General features: G+C 42.3%; 1 protein-coding gene across 7 annotated transcripts in view; it reads left to right on the forward strand.

Moving 5' to 3' along the window:
• The window catches only part of TBXAS1 (thromboxane A synthase 1), a 243855-nt gene that overhangs the window by 80520 nt on the left and 148446 nt on the right, over positions 1-14889 (forward strand). For 6 of the 7 annotated variants that reach the window (XM_063708804.1, XM_055393221.2, XM_063708803.1 and 3 more), the window contains one exon: positions 13947-14040. In XM_063708804.1, the coding sequence (XP_063564874.1) occupies positions 13947-14040 (94 nt within the window). Of the gene's footprint in view, positions 1-1445; positions 1671-13946; positions 14041-14889 lie in introns of all 7 variants that reach the window. The other variant, XM_055393220.2, reaches the window with a different exon arrangement.

The following is a 14889-nucleotide window of genomic DNA, read 5'->3' on the forward strand; positions in this document are numbered from 1 at the left end:
TTACAAGTTCTAGAAGCAAACATCCTACTCAAGAGGCAAATTCTCCAGCCCCTGGAAGCTGTCTTTGGGCTTCCGTGGGATGCTACATCTGGGTTTACTGTCCCCTGACACATGAGGAATTCAAGGACCAGATACAAGAGGCTGCTTTTTACATTTTAAAATATATAATCATATAATCTTCTGTTTAAATAGATTTATCTTTGTACATTTAACTAAGCCATTACTCTTTTTTTTTCTCTCGATCCTAGAAAAGAGTTTTTGGGGGAAGGTTTTATGCTGCATGGATATATGTCATTGGTTTTTCTGGTGAAAGGTGAAGGAACTTTGTCTGGTTAAATTTAGTCAAATAACCAATACTTAAACAAACAAAAGCCACCCCTGAAGTGTTTCATAAATATCAGTCACTTCAAGAGTTTTATGATGTACGTCAGTTGCTTTGTTCTGTTTTCACAATAGAAACACACGTTGTCTGTGTGTTCGGATGGTGGCACTACTGTTTGCTGTACCTTCATCATTCTTCTTTAATTCTTACTGGGACAGAAGGGCAAGACACTTTCCCAGGGTCAGAATCTTGGGATTGGCTGGCTGGATTTTCTTTTCTTCTTAACTTTTTTTTTTTTTTTTTTTTTAAGAGACAGGGTCTCTCTCTGTCACCCAAGCTGGAGTGCAGTGGCTTGATCATAGCTTACTGCAGCCTCTAACTCCTGGGCTCAAGTGATCCTCCTGCCTCAGCCTCCCAAGTAGGTGGGTCTACAGGCACACACCACCACATCTGGCAATTTTTAAAAATATTTTTGGAGAGGTGGGGTCTTGCTATGTTGCCCAGGCTGGTCTTGAACTCTTGGCCTCAAGCAATTCTCCTGCCTTGGCCTCCCAAAACACTGGGATTACGGGTGTGAGCTACCACGCCTGGCCTTGGGCTGAATTTTCTTGGGGGTGGGATGGGCATTTTAAAGCACTCTTGAGAAAGTAGAACATACTCCATTTTAAGGCAGTTTCTTTGCAGTGCTTCTTCCTACACATCAACCCCATGCTCACTCTGCCCCATGGCCTCCAGGTGGCCCATCTGTTCCAAGGCAGCAGCCTTTCCAGTGCCTTCGCCTGCTATGGTGCCACAACATGGCTCTCGTTTATTGTGCCAGCTTTGACACCTCTGTTCTCAGTTTAATGATTTTTCTGGGGATGGGTCCTTCTTGGAGGGTCCTGCTTTGTTTTTGTTTTTTTCCAGATTAACTTTGGGGGACATAATAAGTGGAGACCATTTATCGTTTTTTAAGGCTCAACAAATATCCAATAGTAAGACAGAAGAGTGATCAAAATAGAAAGCATGTATTTAAACTGGGACTGACAGGTGACAGGGGATGCCTCTTAGCCACAATGATCATAATGTAAATGCTGAATTAACTGTTTGTCAGTAGCCATTGAATGTCTGTCTGGTCCACTAGGCTGTAAGTGCCACAGAGCAAGGGCATGTAGGCATGGTCCCTGCAGCATCCTGGTACCCGGAACTCAGCACTCCCCCAGCACCATGCTTGGTATCTGCTCTCTGGCCATGATTTTGAACTATCAGCTGAGCCCAAGCAACCTAGCAGACCACATTTTGATTATGTCTTCCTTGGACCATCCTTGAGAGTCATGTCTTCTTGGCAGCATCCCATAGACTGTGAATGGTGAGTGAGATCACTTTAGAAGGTACATGGACTTTAAAAATCTTTCATTATAAAGCATTTATTTATGTTTTAATTTTTAATTTTAATTTTTTATTTTGAGAAGGAGTTTTGTTCTCGTTGCCCAGGCTGGAGTGCAATGGCGTGATCTTGGCTCACCACAACCTCCTCCTCCTGGGTTCAAGTGACTCACCTGCCTCAGCCTCCTGAGTAGCTGCGATTACAGGCATGCGCCAGAATTAACCATGCCCGGTTAATTTTGTATTTTTAATAGAGATGGGGTTTCTCCATGTTGGTCAGGCTGGTCTCAAACTCCCAACCTCAGGTGATCCGCCTGCCTCTGCCTCCCAAAGGGCTGGGATTACAGGCGTGAGCCACTGTGCCCGGCCCAAAGCATTCATTTTTTATCACTAGTTTTGTTTGTTTTTTTTTTGAGATGGAGTCTCACTCTGTCACCCAGGCTGGCTGGAGTGCAGTGGCACGATCTTGGTTCACTGCAAGCTCCGCCTCCTGGGTTCACACCATTCTTCTGCCTTAGCCTCCCAAGTAGCTGGGACTACAGGTGCCCACCACCACACCTGGCTAATTTTTTGTATTTTTAGTAGAGACAGGGTTTCACTGTGTTAGCCAGGATGGTCTCAATCTTCTTACCTCGTGATCCGCCCACCTCAGCCTCCTAAAGTGCTGGGATTACAGGCGTGAGCCACCGTGCCCGGCCTATCATTAGTTTTTAATTTATGTAAGTGATACTGACTTTCACTTACGATCACGACATAAAATTTCCTTTTAAAATGAATTCATTTCAATTTATCTAAAAGAAATTGGGAAATAAGTAAATGTACAGGCAACTTGCAGATATGGCCAAAATTATAAAGGTGCTATACAAATAACTGAATTTAGAAGATTAAGGCCTTAATACTCATTGAGACTTACTGACTCAATTGGCTTTCTTGCTCTGAAAAGTTAGGATAAAAATGGAGAAGTTAGTTAACTCTCTGAATTACAATAACCATCAACTAGATACCTTTTTAAAAGAATTGTAATATTTTCTTTATAAAACGTATCTTTGGCCAGGCATGGTGGCTCACACCTGTAATCCCAGCACTTTGGGAGGCCGAGGTGGGTGGATCACTTGAGGTTAGGAGTTCGAGACCAGCCTGGCCAACATGGTAAAACCCTGCCTCTACTAAAAATACAAAAATTAGCTGAGCACAATAGTGCACACCTGTAGTCCTAGCTACCCGGGAGGCTGAGGCACGAGGCTTGAACCTGGGAGGTGGAGGTTGCAGTGAACTGAGATTGTGCCACTGCACTCCAGCCTGGACAACAGAGGAAAACTCTGTCTGAAAGACAACAACAACAAAACTAAAAAATATATATTCTTGGCTGTTTCAGTGGTAGGGCTACCAAAGCCTGGTTCAGTGCTGCCCAAGGCAGAGGCTGGGTACTGGGTGAGCTCTCGGCTGGCCTTCCCCCACCCCACCCCCTACAACTGTACCATGTACTGTTCAGTTCTGTAGAAACAGGAAGCTCAGGGTAACTCACAGTCCCCACCCCAGACACTTCTTCTTTTCAGGCACACTTCAAAATAAAATCAGGATCTATATACACTATAAGTTGGTGTGGCAGCTGAATATTGGCCCCCTAAAATGTCGATGTCCTAGCCTCTGGAACTTGTGAATGCAACCTTAGATGGCAGAAGTGATTTTGAAGATGTGATGAAGTTGAAGATCATGAAAGGGGTTAAGTATTCTGGATTGTTTGACACCTGAAGTCAAGGTGTCAGGCAGGCTGGTTCCTTCTGGGGGATCCAGGGGAATATTGGTTTCTTGCCTCCTTGGTTCACGGTTGCTTTACTCTAATCTCTGCTTCCAGGCATCACGTTGTCCAAAGTAAATGAGGCGGGGATGTATAATCCTCCAACTGGGAGGGACAGTCATGTCTTAACCCATTATGCAATCTACTGTGTCTCAAGTGTTTCTGACTTGAGGAGTTGGTGGATTGTGGTTGCAATGGTGATGTAGAGATGATTGGGAGACAACAGATTTAGTGGGAAAATTAAAATCAGATTTAGATTAACTGTAAAATGCCTAACAGACATTCAAAGCATCCATCAAGTTGGAAGTTGGGTAAGGAGGACTGGAGCTCAGTGAAGAAAATGGAACTAGAGTTAAAGATGTGGAATTATTGACTTATAGATGGTATTGAAGTGATGGGACTCAACATAAGGAAAGGAGCCAGCAAAGACAGTGAGGAGCAATCTTTGAGGCCGGAGGAGTGGTATCATGGAAAGAGGGAAGAGAGTGCTTCAGGAAGAAGGAATGTTCATCTCTATCAAAATCCTACTGAGGGATCAGTAAAGAAATAATGGGATTGATAAGATCAAAATCATCAATGATCTTGACAAGGGCAGCCCCAGGGAAGCTGTGGGTACAGAAGCTTAGTTGGAGTAGGGGGTGGAGAGACTAAGGGCACAGAAGGGGAGAAAGCTGTCTAGACAATGCTTTCAAGGAAACTTACTGGGAAGGAATGAAGAAAAATAAGGCAATGGCCAAATCCAAAGAGTTTGCCTTTTTTCCTTTAAGATGGAAGACACTAGAATATGTATGCTGATAGGAATGATCCAGTAGAAATGGAGAAATCAATGCAACAGGAAGGAACAATAATTGAGAATAATGAGTAAGGACAAGGAGCAAAACTAACAAGATTGGCTTTAGATAGGTAAAGACTCCCTCTCTCTCATCACAATCATCAGTTCATTAGTATATGTTATTAATACACTTTTGGTTTCTAAGCAGCCTGCCTTTGTTCTCAGCATATTGTCTACATGTTCTCATGTTGTGGTTTATCCACAAAGTCTTAGCCTAGAGGACAGAAAGGGACAGTAAGTAGGGTTAGTGAATAACGGCACTTGTCTGAAATGTGGCTGACCTGGTTTTAACTCTGACTCAATTGCTTAGCAGCACCTTGGGTACGTTATTTACCTCTCTAAGCTTTTATTTCCTAATCAGTAATATAAGAATGGTTTTTATTTCTATCCTTATGTGATCATTGGAGGGCTTGTACAAGACAGTATATAAAAAGTACTAAGCATAGTGCCTGAGACACAGGAAACTGAAAACTATTGTAAATTATAATAATAGTAATGATTGTATAACTCTTGTATGTCAATATACATGTATATTTTTCTTGTGCAGTGACAAAGTTATTGTCAGGCTAATGACTGCAATGACTATGTCTTTGTGGTACCTACATTATTGGTGAAAGAACTGAACACCAGCCAGATATTTATGTATTTATTGAGTAGTCTTCTATTTTTTTTCCAGAGGGGTAAAGATTATAAGCGGTTCCTTAGGCAACAAATTATAATGGCTGTCATTCACTAAATCTTGTATATAGGGTGGGACAGAATTGAAAAAACAATAGGAAGGTCTTGTAACTCCAACATATCTGTTCTTCTGAGGTTTGCATGTGTACATCTTATAGCACATTGATATTCAGAAGTTTCCTATTGGAATGCAACTATCAGACAATAAAACCACTACATTAAAAATGTACAGAATGCAGATAAAGAACTACTTAGAGGAAGATTTATAGCTTTAAATGCATTCATTGAAAACATGTGAACTAAACTATTAACTTAAGAAGTTAAAAGAAAACAACAAGGAACAAAGTGTCAACCCAAAGAAAATAGAAGGAAGTCCATAATCAAAATATGAGCATAAATCAATGAACTAGAAAACAACAAAAATCAGAAATGATCAACAAAGAAAAAGTTGGTGCTTTGAAAAGATAAATAAAATAGACAAACCCATAGCACGACTAATCAAGAACAACTTTTCCAGGCAAGCTAGGAGTAGAAGGAAATATTTTCAACCCAATAAAGGATATCTATGAAAACTCTAAAGCAAAACCTCACACTTAATTTTGAAACATTAGCTGCATTCCTGCAGAGTCAAGAACAAGAAAAGGATGCTTACTCTTTCTGCTTCCTTTTTGTACTAGAGATTTTAGCCAATGTAATAAGAAAAGAAAAGGAGAAGTCAGACAAAAGGATTAAAAAGAAAGAGAACGGACTGATATTATTTGCATCAAACATAATTATCAGCATAGGAAATCAAAGATTCCACGTGTAAACCAATAAAACTAATTAGAAAGTCCAGAAGGATCATTGATTACAACACTGGCATTTAAAAAAAAAAAGATGCTCCTATACATGAGCAACACCAAAACAAATGTACGTAAATAGCAAAAAGATACTCTTCTCTGCACAAAATCATAAAATGTTACTGAAGGACAGAGAAAACAAAATCAACAGAGAGATACAACACATTCATAGATGAGACAAATTGATGTTGTAATAATGTTGGTATCTTCTAAATTAATGTATACATTTAATGCAATTCCAAAAAAATCCAAAGAGCATTTTTTCATCAAATCAGACTAATTCTAAAATTAATATGAAAAAGTAAGTTATAAAAATGTATTTTATGGTAAAAGGAATTTGGGTAAGAAAAAAAGACAAAAAAGAGAATAAAAGGAAGTAATATATAAAAAAGAGAAAAAACAAAAAGTATGTTTTAGAGTTATAATAATTAAAATAGTGAAGCATAAGCATAAGCTAGATAAATGGATCAGAATAGGTCCAAGCACCTATACTACTAAGGAGCACGATAGAAGTGACTTTATGAATCAGTGGGAAAAATGGAGCAGTGCAGCAGGCACACCATCCCTTTGCTAAACCCTTGGAGGGATGTAATCGGCTGTGGGACAGGATTATTTTACCAGGGTCCCACTGAGATACCGATTCTGTTGAGCCACCTCTCATTGTAGAATCTGGCTCAACACACCCTCTGATGATTGATTGGTACCTTCTTAGAGTACCTGGAAAGGAGGTACTCTAAGAAGGAGATGTCCGATTCTTATTGCTTGGAAAAAAATACTCACTATTATAAATGTGTAAATGAACAGTCTTGTTTGCAGGTTGTATTTTAGGAGATAGCCTAGTTACTACTGACATGTGAGTGAGTGTGCATCAGATGATTTCCAGCCCTGAGGGCAGACTGAGATCGAGGTCTTAAGGGAATGGAGAGGGGGCTGAACATGAGGATGAGCATGCCAGGATGGACACAAGGTGCTAAAAGGGAAACCAAGAAGATCTCACATGTAAAATCTGTATTGCACCATTTCCCTGCCGACCCCCCAGGAACATCTGCCTTGAGTCATGATTTAAGCAGTTTCAATCCTTACAGTTTCTCTTGTTGTGGGTGTGGGTGAGAAATGGGACAAGGATAAAGGGAATGGAATTTACAGTCAACTAACAAGGCTGTGGTTAGTTATTAGCTAAGTCAATGAAAACTATTCAGATTTATCTGCTTATCTTCCTCTTCACACCCAAATATGTGCGTGGAGTCAGCTTGCAGTACCTATCAATGACTGCTCATTTTCCAACTAATTTTTAAATCAGTTAGTGGAGCGCAATTCTGCCTGCCACCTAGATAAACCATACTGTGGGAATGAGGGGGAGGGAGGAAGAAGAAGGAGGAGGAGGAGGAAGAGGAGGAGGAGGAGGAAGAGGAGGAGGAGGAGGAAGAGGAGGAGGAGGAGGGGGAAGAGGAGGAAGGAAGGAAGGGAGGGAAGGAAGGAAGGAAGAAGGAAGGAAGGGAGGAAGGAAGGAAGGAAAGAAGGGAGGGAGGGAGGAAAGGAAGAAGGAAGGAGGGAGGGAGGGAAGGAAGAAGGAAGGAAGGAGGGAAGGAGGAAGGGAGGAAGGAAGGAGGGAAGGAGGAAGGCAGGAAGGAAGGGAGGAAGGAGGGAGGAAGGAAGGAGGGAAGGAGGAAGGAAGGAAAGAGGGAGGGAGGAAAGGAAGAAGGAAGGAGGGAGGGAGGGAAGGAAGAAGGAAGGAAGGAAGGAGGGAAGGAGGAAGGAAGGAGGGAGGGAGGAAGGAAGGAAAGAGGGAGGGAAGGAAGGAAACAAGGGAAGGAAGGAGGGAAGAAGGGAAGAAAGTTAATAATGTCAAAAGTTGGGAAATTTTTTGAGAATGAAGAAGAAATGATAGGAAAATGTGTTTTCTCTCTCTAGTAAGAAAATACATGCAGACATCAAAATACATTGATGTAGCTACCAAATTAGAAAAAAGTTTTATGAGAGCATTTGGTGCAAAGGATACACCGACAGTAGGACTAGCTGGGACAAACTTTATGGAAAGCAAATAGATATTACATACCAGTGTTTAAAACCAGTGACTCATGGATCTCAGGTTAAGAAAATCTTCATGCACAAAGTGTGGGAAAACCTCTGCACAGAAATGCTAACTGTAGCAGCATAACTCAAAGTAGCTAAAATATAGAAAACACCCTAAGTATTTGACAATAAGAATGGTTTAGTAAATTATAATATGTCTATAAGAGCACTATTAAGCAGCCATAAAAATGATATTTATAAAGGATTCATAACATGGAGATGTTTTTCCTTATGTTAAATGAAAAAAGTAGAAATCTGGATAAATAGAAGTAGAGAAATAAGCCAGGCACAGTGGCTCTTGCCTGTAATCATGGCACTTTGGGAGGCTGAGGCAGGCAGATCGCTTGAGCCCAGGAGTTTGAGACCAGCCTGGGCAACATAGTGAGACCCTGTTTCTACAAAAAAAAAAAAAAATTAGCCACGTGTGGTTGCACACACCTGTAGTCCCAGCTACTTCGGAGGCTGAGGTGAGAGGATCACTTGAGCCTGAGAGGTAGAGGCTACAGTGAGCTGAAATCACACCACTGCACTCCAGCCTGGGCAACAGAGTGAGAATGCTAAAAAAAAGAAAAAGAAAAAAAAGTAGAGACATAGGAAAAATATAGAGAGAGAATGTAATAGAAAACATATGAAACATACACAGTGAAAAAAACCGAGAGAATGACAATAGAAAGAGAGTAGGCTTTCTCCCTGATAGTTCTAGCTTTTGTGCCCAAATTTCTGTGAAGCACTTCAAAATGTGTCTTGGAAAGCCAGCAAACCTCACACTCTGCTTCCATTTCTTAACAAAACGTTTTGAAAAGGCAATTATTTCAGGATCTGTTTCTAATAAAGCTTCCAATGTGGCCATGATGTTTAATGGAATTGCTGGCAAAGCCCATGAGGGCATGCATGTTGAAACCATAGAGTAACCATGGCAAAGGGCCTCTCTTCTCCAATGTGCAGGACAGTGGGTTACCTGGCACCGCTGGGCTTCACCTGTTCTTGGAGCATCACAAGTTTTTACCCCTGGAAAAGCGCTGTTTGCCAACGGAATCTTTCACCATTTCAAATACATCAACTGAAGTTTTTGAAAGCCGTGCACCAAGTAGGAATTCTTTGGTAGTGACAGTGAGGATGTAATGATCGAACGGAGGGGCCGGCTGGACCCTTCTCCTGCACACTACAGGAGAAGCCAATTCCTGGAGGTAGATAATTTCTGTTTTCTTTTGTTCCAAACCTCAGTCAGTTTGACCATCTCCTTAATATGTGATTCATCAAAATACCCCCAATTTATCAGGAGTGGCTTCTTTGGCTAAACAGTGGGCTAAGCACCCACGTTGAATCCATCAAGAGAAGGTTTTAGGCTGGGCACAGTGGTTCACACACTTTGGAATCCCCACACTTTGGAAGGCCAAGGCATGCGGATCGCCTGAGGTCAGGAGTTCAAGACCAGCCTGGCCAACAGGGTGAAACCCCGTCTCTACTAAAAATACAAAAATTAGCCTGGCGTGGTGGGCGCCTGTAATCCTGGCTACTCAGGAGGCTGAGGCAGGAGAATCGCTTGAGCCCAGGAAGAGGAGGTTGCAGTGAACTGAGATAGTGCCACTGTACTCCAGCCTGGGTGACGGAGTGAGACTCTGCCTCGAAAATAAATAATAAATAAATAAATAAAGAGAAAGCCTTGAGGAAGATAAAATACAGGAAATTTTCCAGCCTTTACAAATTGAACCTGATTTTGAGAATGATCCAGTGGCCCGATTTCTTTTGAGAATGGACAGTAAGTTGTACCACTGGCACAGCAGTATTTGTGTCCTGTAGCATTTAATGACCTCGTTCATTGTGAAAATAAAACCGAAAGATGCTGTCTGAAGCTATATATACTTTCTGTTGTCGTTTTCCAACTTAAGTATCCTTGATGTAAACAATGGCAGGTGTCCATAACCATAATTGTGGGATACATTTGCATTAATTCACATCAAAGGAAACACATTGTAAACATCAGAACATGGTGATCGTCTGATCATTGCATATTACCTGCTTTACACAGTAGCATCCCTGGCCTCCTGCACTTTTTAAAATGGCACAGGACTTAATAACACAATTTGACATAAAAGGATTTTTTCTACAATGACAATTTTTAAAGTAATAGGAAGATATTTAAAAACAACTTTTCATTGACCCTGTAAGACTCACTCATAGATATCCCTAGTGTACCACTTACCTAGGGCTGCCATATCAAAGTACTACAAACTTGAGTGGCTGGAAACTCCAGAATTTATTTATTTATTTATTTATTTATTTATTTATTTATTTATTCATTTTTTTGAGACGGGGTTTTGCTCTGTTGCCCAGGCTGGAGTGTACTGATACAAAAGTGGCTCATTGCAGCCTCAAACTCCTGAGCTCAAGTGATCCTCCCATCCCAGCCTTCCAAGTAGCTGGGACTATAGGTGTGTGCCACCACACCTGGCTAATATTTTTTTTTTTTTTGAGACAAGGTCTTGCTTCATCATCCCGGCTGGAGTACAGTGGCACAATCTTGGCTCGCTGCAACTTCCACCTCCTGGGTTCAAGCGATTCTCGTGCCTTAGCCTCCCGAGTAGCTGGGATTACAAGCCTGCCTGGTTACCTTTTGTATTTTTTTTTTAGTAGAGATGAGGTTTCACCATGTTGGCCAGGCTGATCTCAAACTCCTGACCTCAAGTGATCTGCCTGCCTTGGCTTCCTGAAGTGCTGGGATTACAGGCACGAGCCACCACGACCAGGCTCACCCGGCTAATTTTTTTATGCTTTGTAGAGGTGAGGGTCTTGCTGTGTTGCCCAGGCTGGTCTCAAACTCCTGGGCTCAAACAATTGTCCTACCTTGGCCTTCCAAAGTGCTAGGTTTATAGGCATGAGCCACCATACCCAGACCACCAGAAATTTATTGTGTCACAGTTCTGGGCCAGAAGCCTGAAACTGAGGTGTCTGCAGGGCTATGTTCCCTATGAAATCTGTAGGGGAGAATCCTTCCTTGCCTCTTCCTAGCTTCTAGTGGTTGGCTGACTATCTTTGACATACCTTGGCTTGCAGTGGCCTGACACCAATCTCTGCTTTCATAGTCACTCGACACTTTCCTGTGAATCTCTGTCTTCACATGGCCATCTTCTCATAAGGACACCAGTCATATTGGATTGAGGGGCCGCTGTACTTCAGTATGACTTTATTTATTTATTTTTTTGAGACAGAGTCTCACTCTGTCGCCCAGGCTGGAGTGCAGTGGTACAATCTTGGCTCACTGCAACCTCCTCCTCCCAGGTTCAAGAGATTCTCTTAGCCTCCCGAGTTGCTAGGATTACAGGCATGCAACACTACACCTGGCTATTTTTTTGCATTTTTAGTAGAGATGGGGTTTCACCATATTGGCTAGGCTGGTCTTGAGCTCCTGGCCTCAAGTCATCTGCCTGCCTTGGCCTCCCAAAGTGCTGGGATTATAGGCATCAGCAGCCGTGCCTGGCCTATATGACTTCATCTTAACTAATTACATTTGCAGTGACCCTATTTCCAAATAAGGTCACATTCTGAGATTAGGACTTCTGGAGGTTAGGACTTCAACTTATCTTTTTGGTGGTGATACAATTCAACCCATTACAACTGGGGTTCATTGATTTTGGGTTAAGAACGTGTTGAGACAGTCAGAGGGCAGCAAGGGGACCCTGAGACCAGAGGGTATGAAACAAGAGTGCAGAGAAGGAAGTGGTAGGGAGACAAATGGAACCCATGTTGCTATTTTGCCCATAAATTTGGTGGCAATGATCTCTCCCTGCAGATTTGGGTGCAGGAACTTGAGTTACTGATGGCAATATTTGGCCAGTTTCCAGCTGAAGATGCTCAAGTTCCAGATTTGAGTCGAGGCTGCAAATGCTCAAGTTCCAGATTTGAGTCGAGGCTGCAAAGGGAAGTTTGTGGTGGTGTCCAGGACACTCTGCTGATGCCATATGTTTGAAAATGTCTGAATTTTGTGCATCGACACACCAGCAGTATTTTCATAAGTGGAGTTACATAATTAGGGCATGGACTTGCATAATAATTAGCATGTGTAATTAGGCACAGACTTCTTGTCCTTTAGACAATCAAGACATCTAATTACAAAATTAAGATGTAATTATGTGGTCCAAGGTCTACATCTTTTTTTCTACCCATTAGAGATTACTTTTAGAAAATAATTCAAAAAAGCTGATGAAGAAATGAATATAGACACCGATTTGAGGATGTTAAAGAAAGTGTTAAGTGGGCTGGTAACTTTCCTTTGGTGTTTCCTCTCTGTTGTAAGGGGAATTATTTAAAACATTATGGTCCACTTGAAAGAATAACTTTTACCAACTGTGCTGTCAACCTTCGGTACTCACACTAATGAAGAGGAGTGTTGGTATGACTAATCCTTGGCGTTCACGCGTGGCTCTTGAGTGTGGTTTGTAATCACACTTGAACATGGACCTAAATGTGACGTACTGGGAATTCATTCAAACCTATTAATGGCGCCATACGGTGGAAATCTTAGGATAACTTGGGATAGAGGACATCCTGCCTCCCCGTTCTGCCCTGGTTCTCCCTTGTGACCACTTTAAAAATCGACTCATCGGCCAGGTATGGTGGCTTATGCCTTTAATCCCAGCACTTTGGGAGGCCAAGGCAGGAGGATCGCTTCAGGCCAGGAGTTAAGACCAACCTGGCCAATATAGGGAGACCCTGTCTCTACGAAGAATCTGAAATACTAGTTGGGAGTGGTGGCACATACCTGTAGTCCCAGCTACTTGGGAAGCTGAGGCAGGAGAATCACTTGAGCCCAGGAGTTTTAGGCTGCAGTGAGCCTCCACTGCACTCCAGCCTGGGTGACAGAAAGAGACCCTGTCTCTAAAGAAATAAATAGCACATTGCTCAGAATAATGCAAACCAGCGCTTAAGCTGTGTTTCCTTTCCCTGAATATTTGAGTATTTTTATTTTAAGTGCTCCTTATTGACTGCAGGTGGGAAAGATCAAAGAGTATAGCAAATACTCTGTCCTTTGAAAAACAGTGATTCTTATAGCAGTAATAGTTTGAGTTTCAATACACACAGAAAGCTAGATTGTACTGATAGTCTCCATGTTTTTCCTTGCCCTTAAATTGTGATTTGGCTGATCTCTGCGTGATGCTAAACAACCAGTTTGACTCATTAATTTTGCTGAACTAACTGAACTTTTGACCTAATTGGCTGCTGGTTAGGGATCAGAGCCATATGTGCAGGTTTTTCTAAGCCAGTTCTGACTTTAGCTGTGTTATCCCTCTGTTCCTATAAACTGTTGAAATACCATCGTAATTCCAATGTTTTGACAGCCACACTGCACTTCTCAGACTGCCGCTTTCTCCTGGGAAGTGGCACAGAAATCTGTCGGACCACGCTTCCTGATTTTTGGTTAAGAAAATATGCTTCCCATATGGTTGCGGGCCGAGAAAACAAAGACTTAAAGAGGTTGTAAGCATTTGGTGATAGGTCTTCTCCTCATGGCGCCTTCCCTCCATTCCTATTTTTAATATTCTCTATAAGGCCAGGGAATGTGGTGAGGGACAAATTACGTGTGTGGCAGGGAGGGGTTAGTCTTGACCATGAAAATACACACATTTGCACAGGGAGCTTTTGCCATTGTTAGTTTTTTTACCTTGCCTTCTGAGCAATTGCTCATGATAGATTTAGAGGCAAAGGAAAGGAATTGGAGAGAGGGGCATTTTTAAAACAATCTATTAAGAGGAATTCTAGGTCAGAAAGGGGCAGTTGGACTACATCATCTGTAAGGCATCTCCAGCTCAGAGGTTTCAGGATTCCTTGATCTCCAGCAGGTCAGTCAACAGGAGGTTGACTGGACTCCTATTCTACTCACTCAACTCTAGGCCTCCAAGTTTTTGGTTCTTAGATGTGGTGACTGGAAACCTATTCTTTTGCCTTTACTTCCAGAGAGCTCAGTAATTCTAGTTCCTAATAGAGCCTAAAGCATGAGTGCAACTTCATTTCTCAGCTTTTGAAATCTGCTTTTCCCTCCAGGTACTCCACATCAGCATTCTCAAGACTGGAGAAGTTAGGCCTCAGACATCCCAAGCCTTCTCCTTTTATTGGAAACTTGACATTTTTCCACCAGGTAAGGGCTGTCTTCCATTGGCTTCCATCATAAAATATGCTGAGGGCCAGGCACAGTGACTCATGCCTGTAATCCCAGCACTTTGGGAGGCCGAAGCGTGTGGATCACCTGAGGTCAGGAGTTCGAGACCAGCCTGACCAACATGGTGAAACCCCGTCTCTACTAAATACAAAAAATTAGCTGGGCATGGTGGCTCATGCCTGTAATCCCAGCTACTTGGGAGGCTGAGGCAGGAGAATCACTTGAACCCAGGAGGTGGAGGTTGCACTGAGCCGAGATTGCACCATTGCACTTTAGCCTGGGCAACAAGAGCAAAAATCTGTCTCAAAAAATAAAATAAAATGAAATGAAATAAAATAAAATATGCTGAGCCCAGGACAGGCTTTCTGCATGAAACATTGGTCTTGTCCAGGTCCCCACACCTTGAGCGGTAAAGGTGTTCTGTGATGCCATAAGCCCTCCTCTACTTATATGAATTGTTATGTGATGGCAAGAATCCATCTCTTATCACTATCAATATGTATTGAGTCCTGTCATCCATTCACTTACCCATTTCCCCCAAACCCCATATATTGTATGTCTAAATACATCAGACCCTAGAGTGTAGAAGAAGAGGTTACTTGTGCCCTCAAGTGCACTGTCAAATGATGGCATGCAACACCAGATGAGACACACCCTAGCACTAAATAGGGTGGTATAGACGGTAGCTGTAATCTTCTGTCAGAGGAGAGGGTGATCTGTCAGGGCTAGAATCATCCTAGGGAACTTCCTGAAGAAGGAGGTCCTTCAGGGCCTGTGGACATAGAGACGAGGGTACACACACCAGGTGGGCGGCACTATGTATGTGAG

Source organism: Gorilla gorilla, chromosome 6 (assembly GCF_029281585.2).
Source record: "Gorilla gorilla gorilla isolate KB3781 chromosome 6, NHGRI_mGorGor1-v2.1_pri, whole genome shotgun sequence".
Taxonomy (NCBI): Eukaryota; Metazoa; Chordata; class Mammalia; order Primates; family Hominidae; genus Gorilla; species Gorilla gorilla.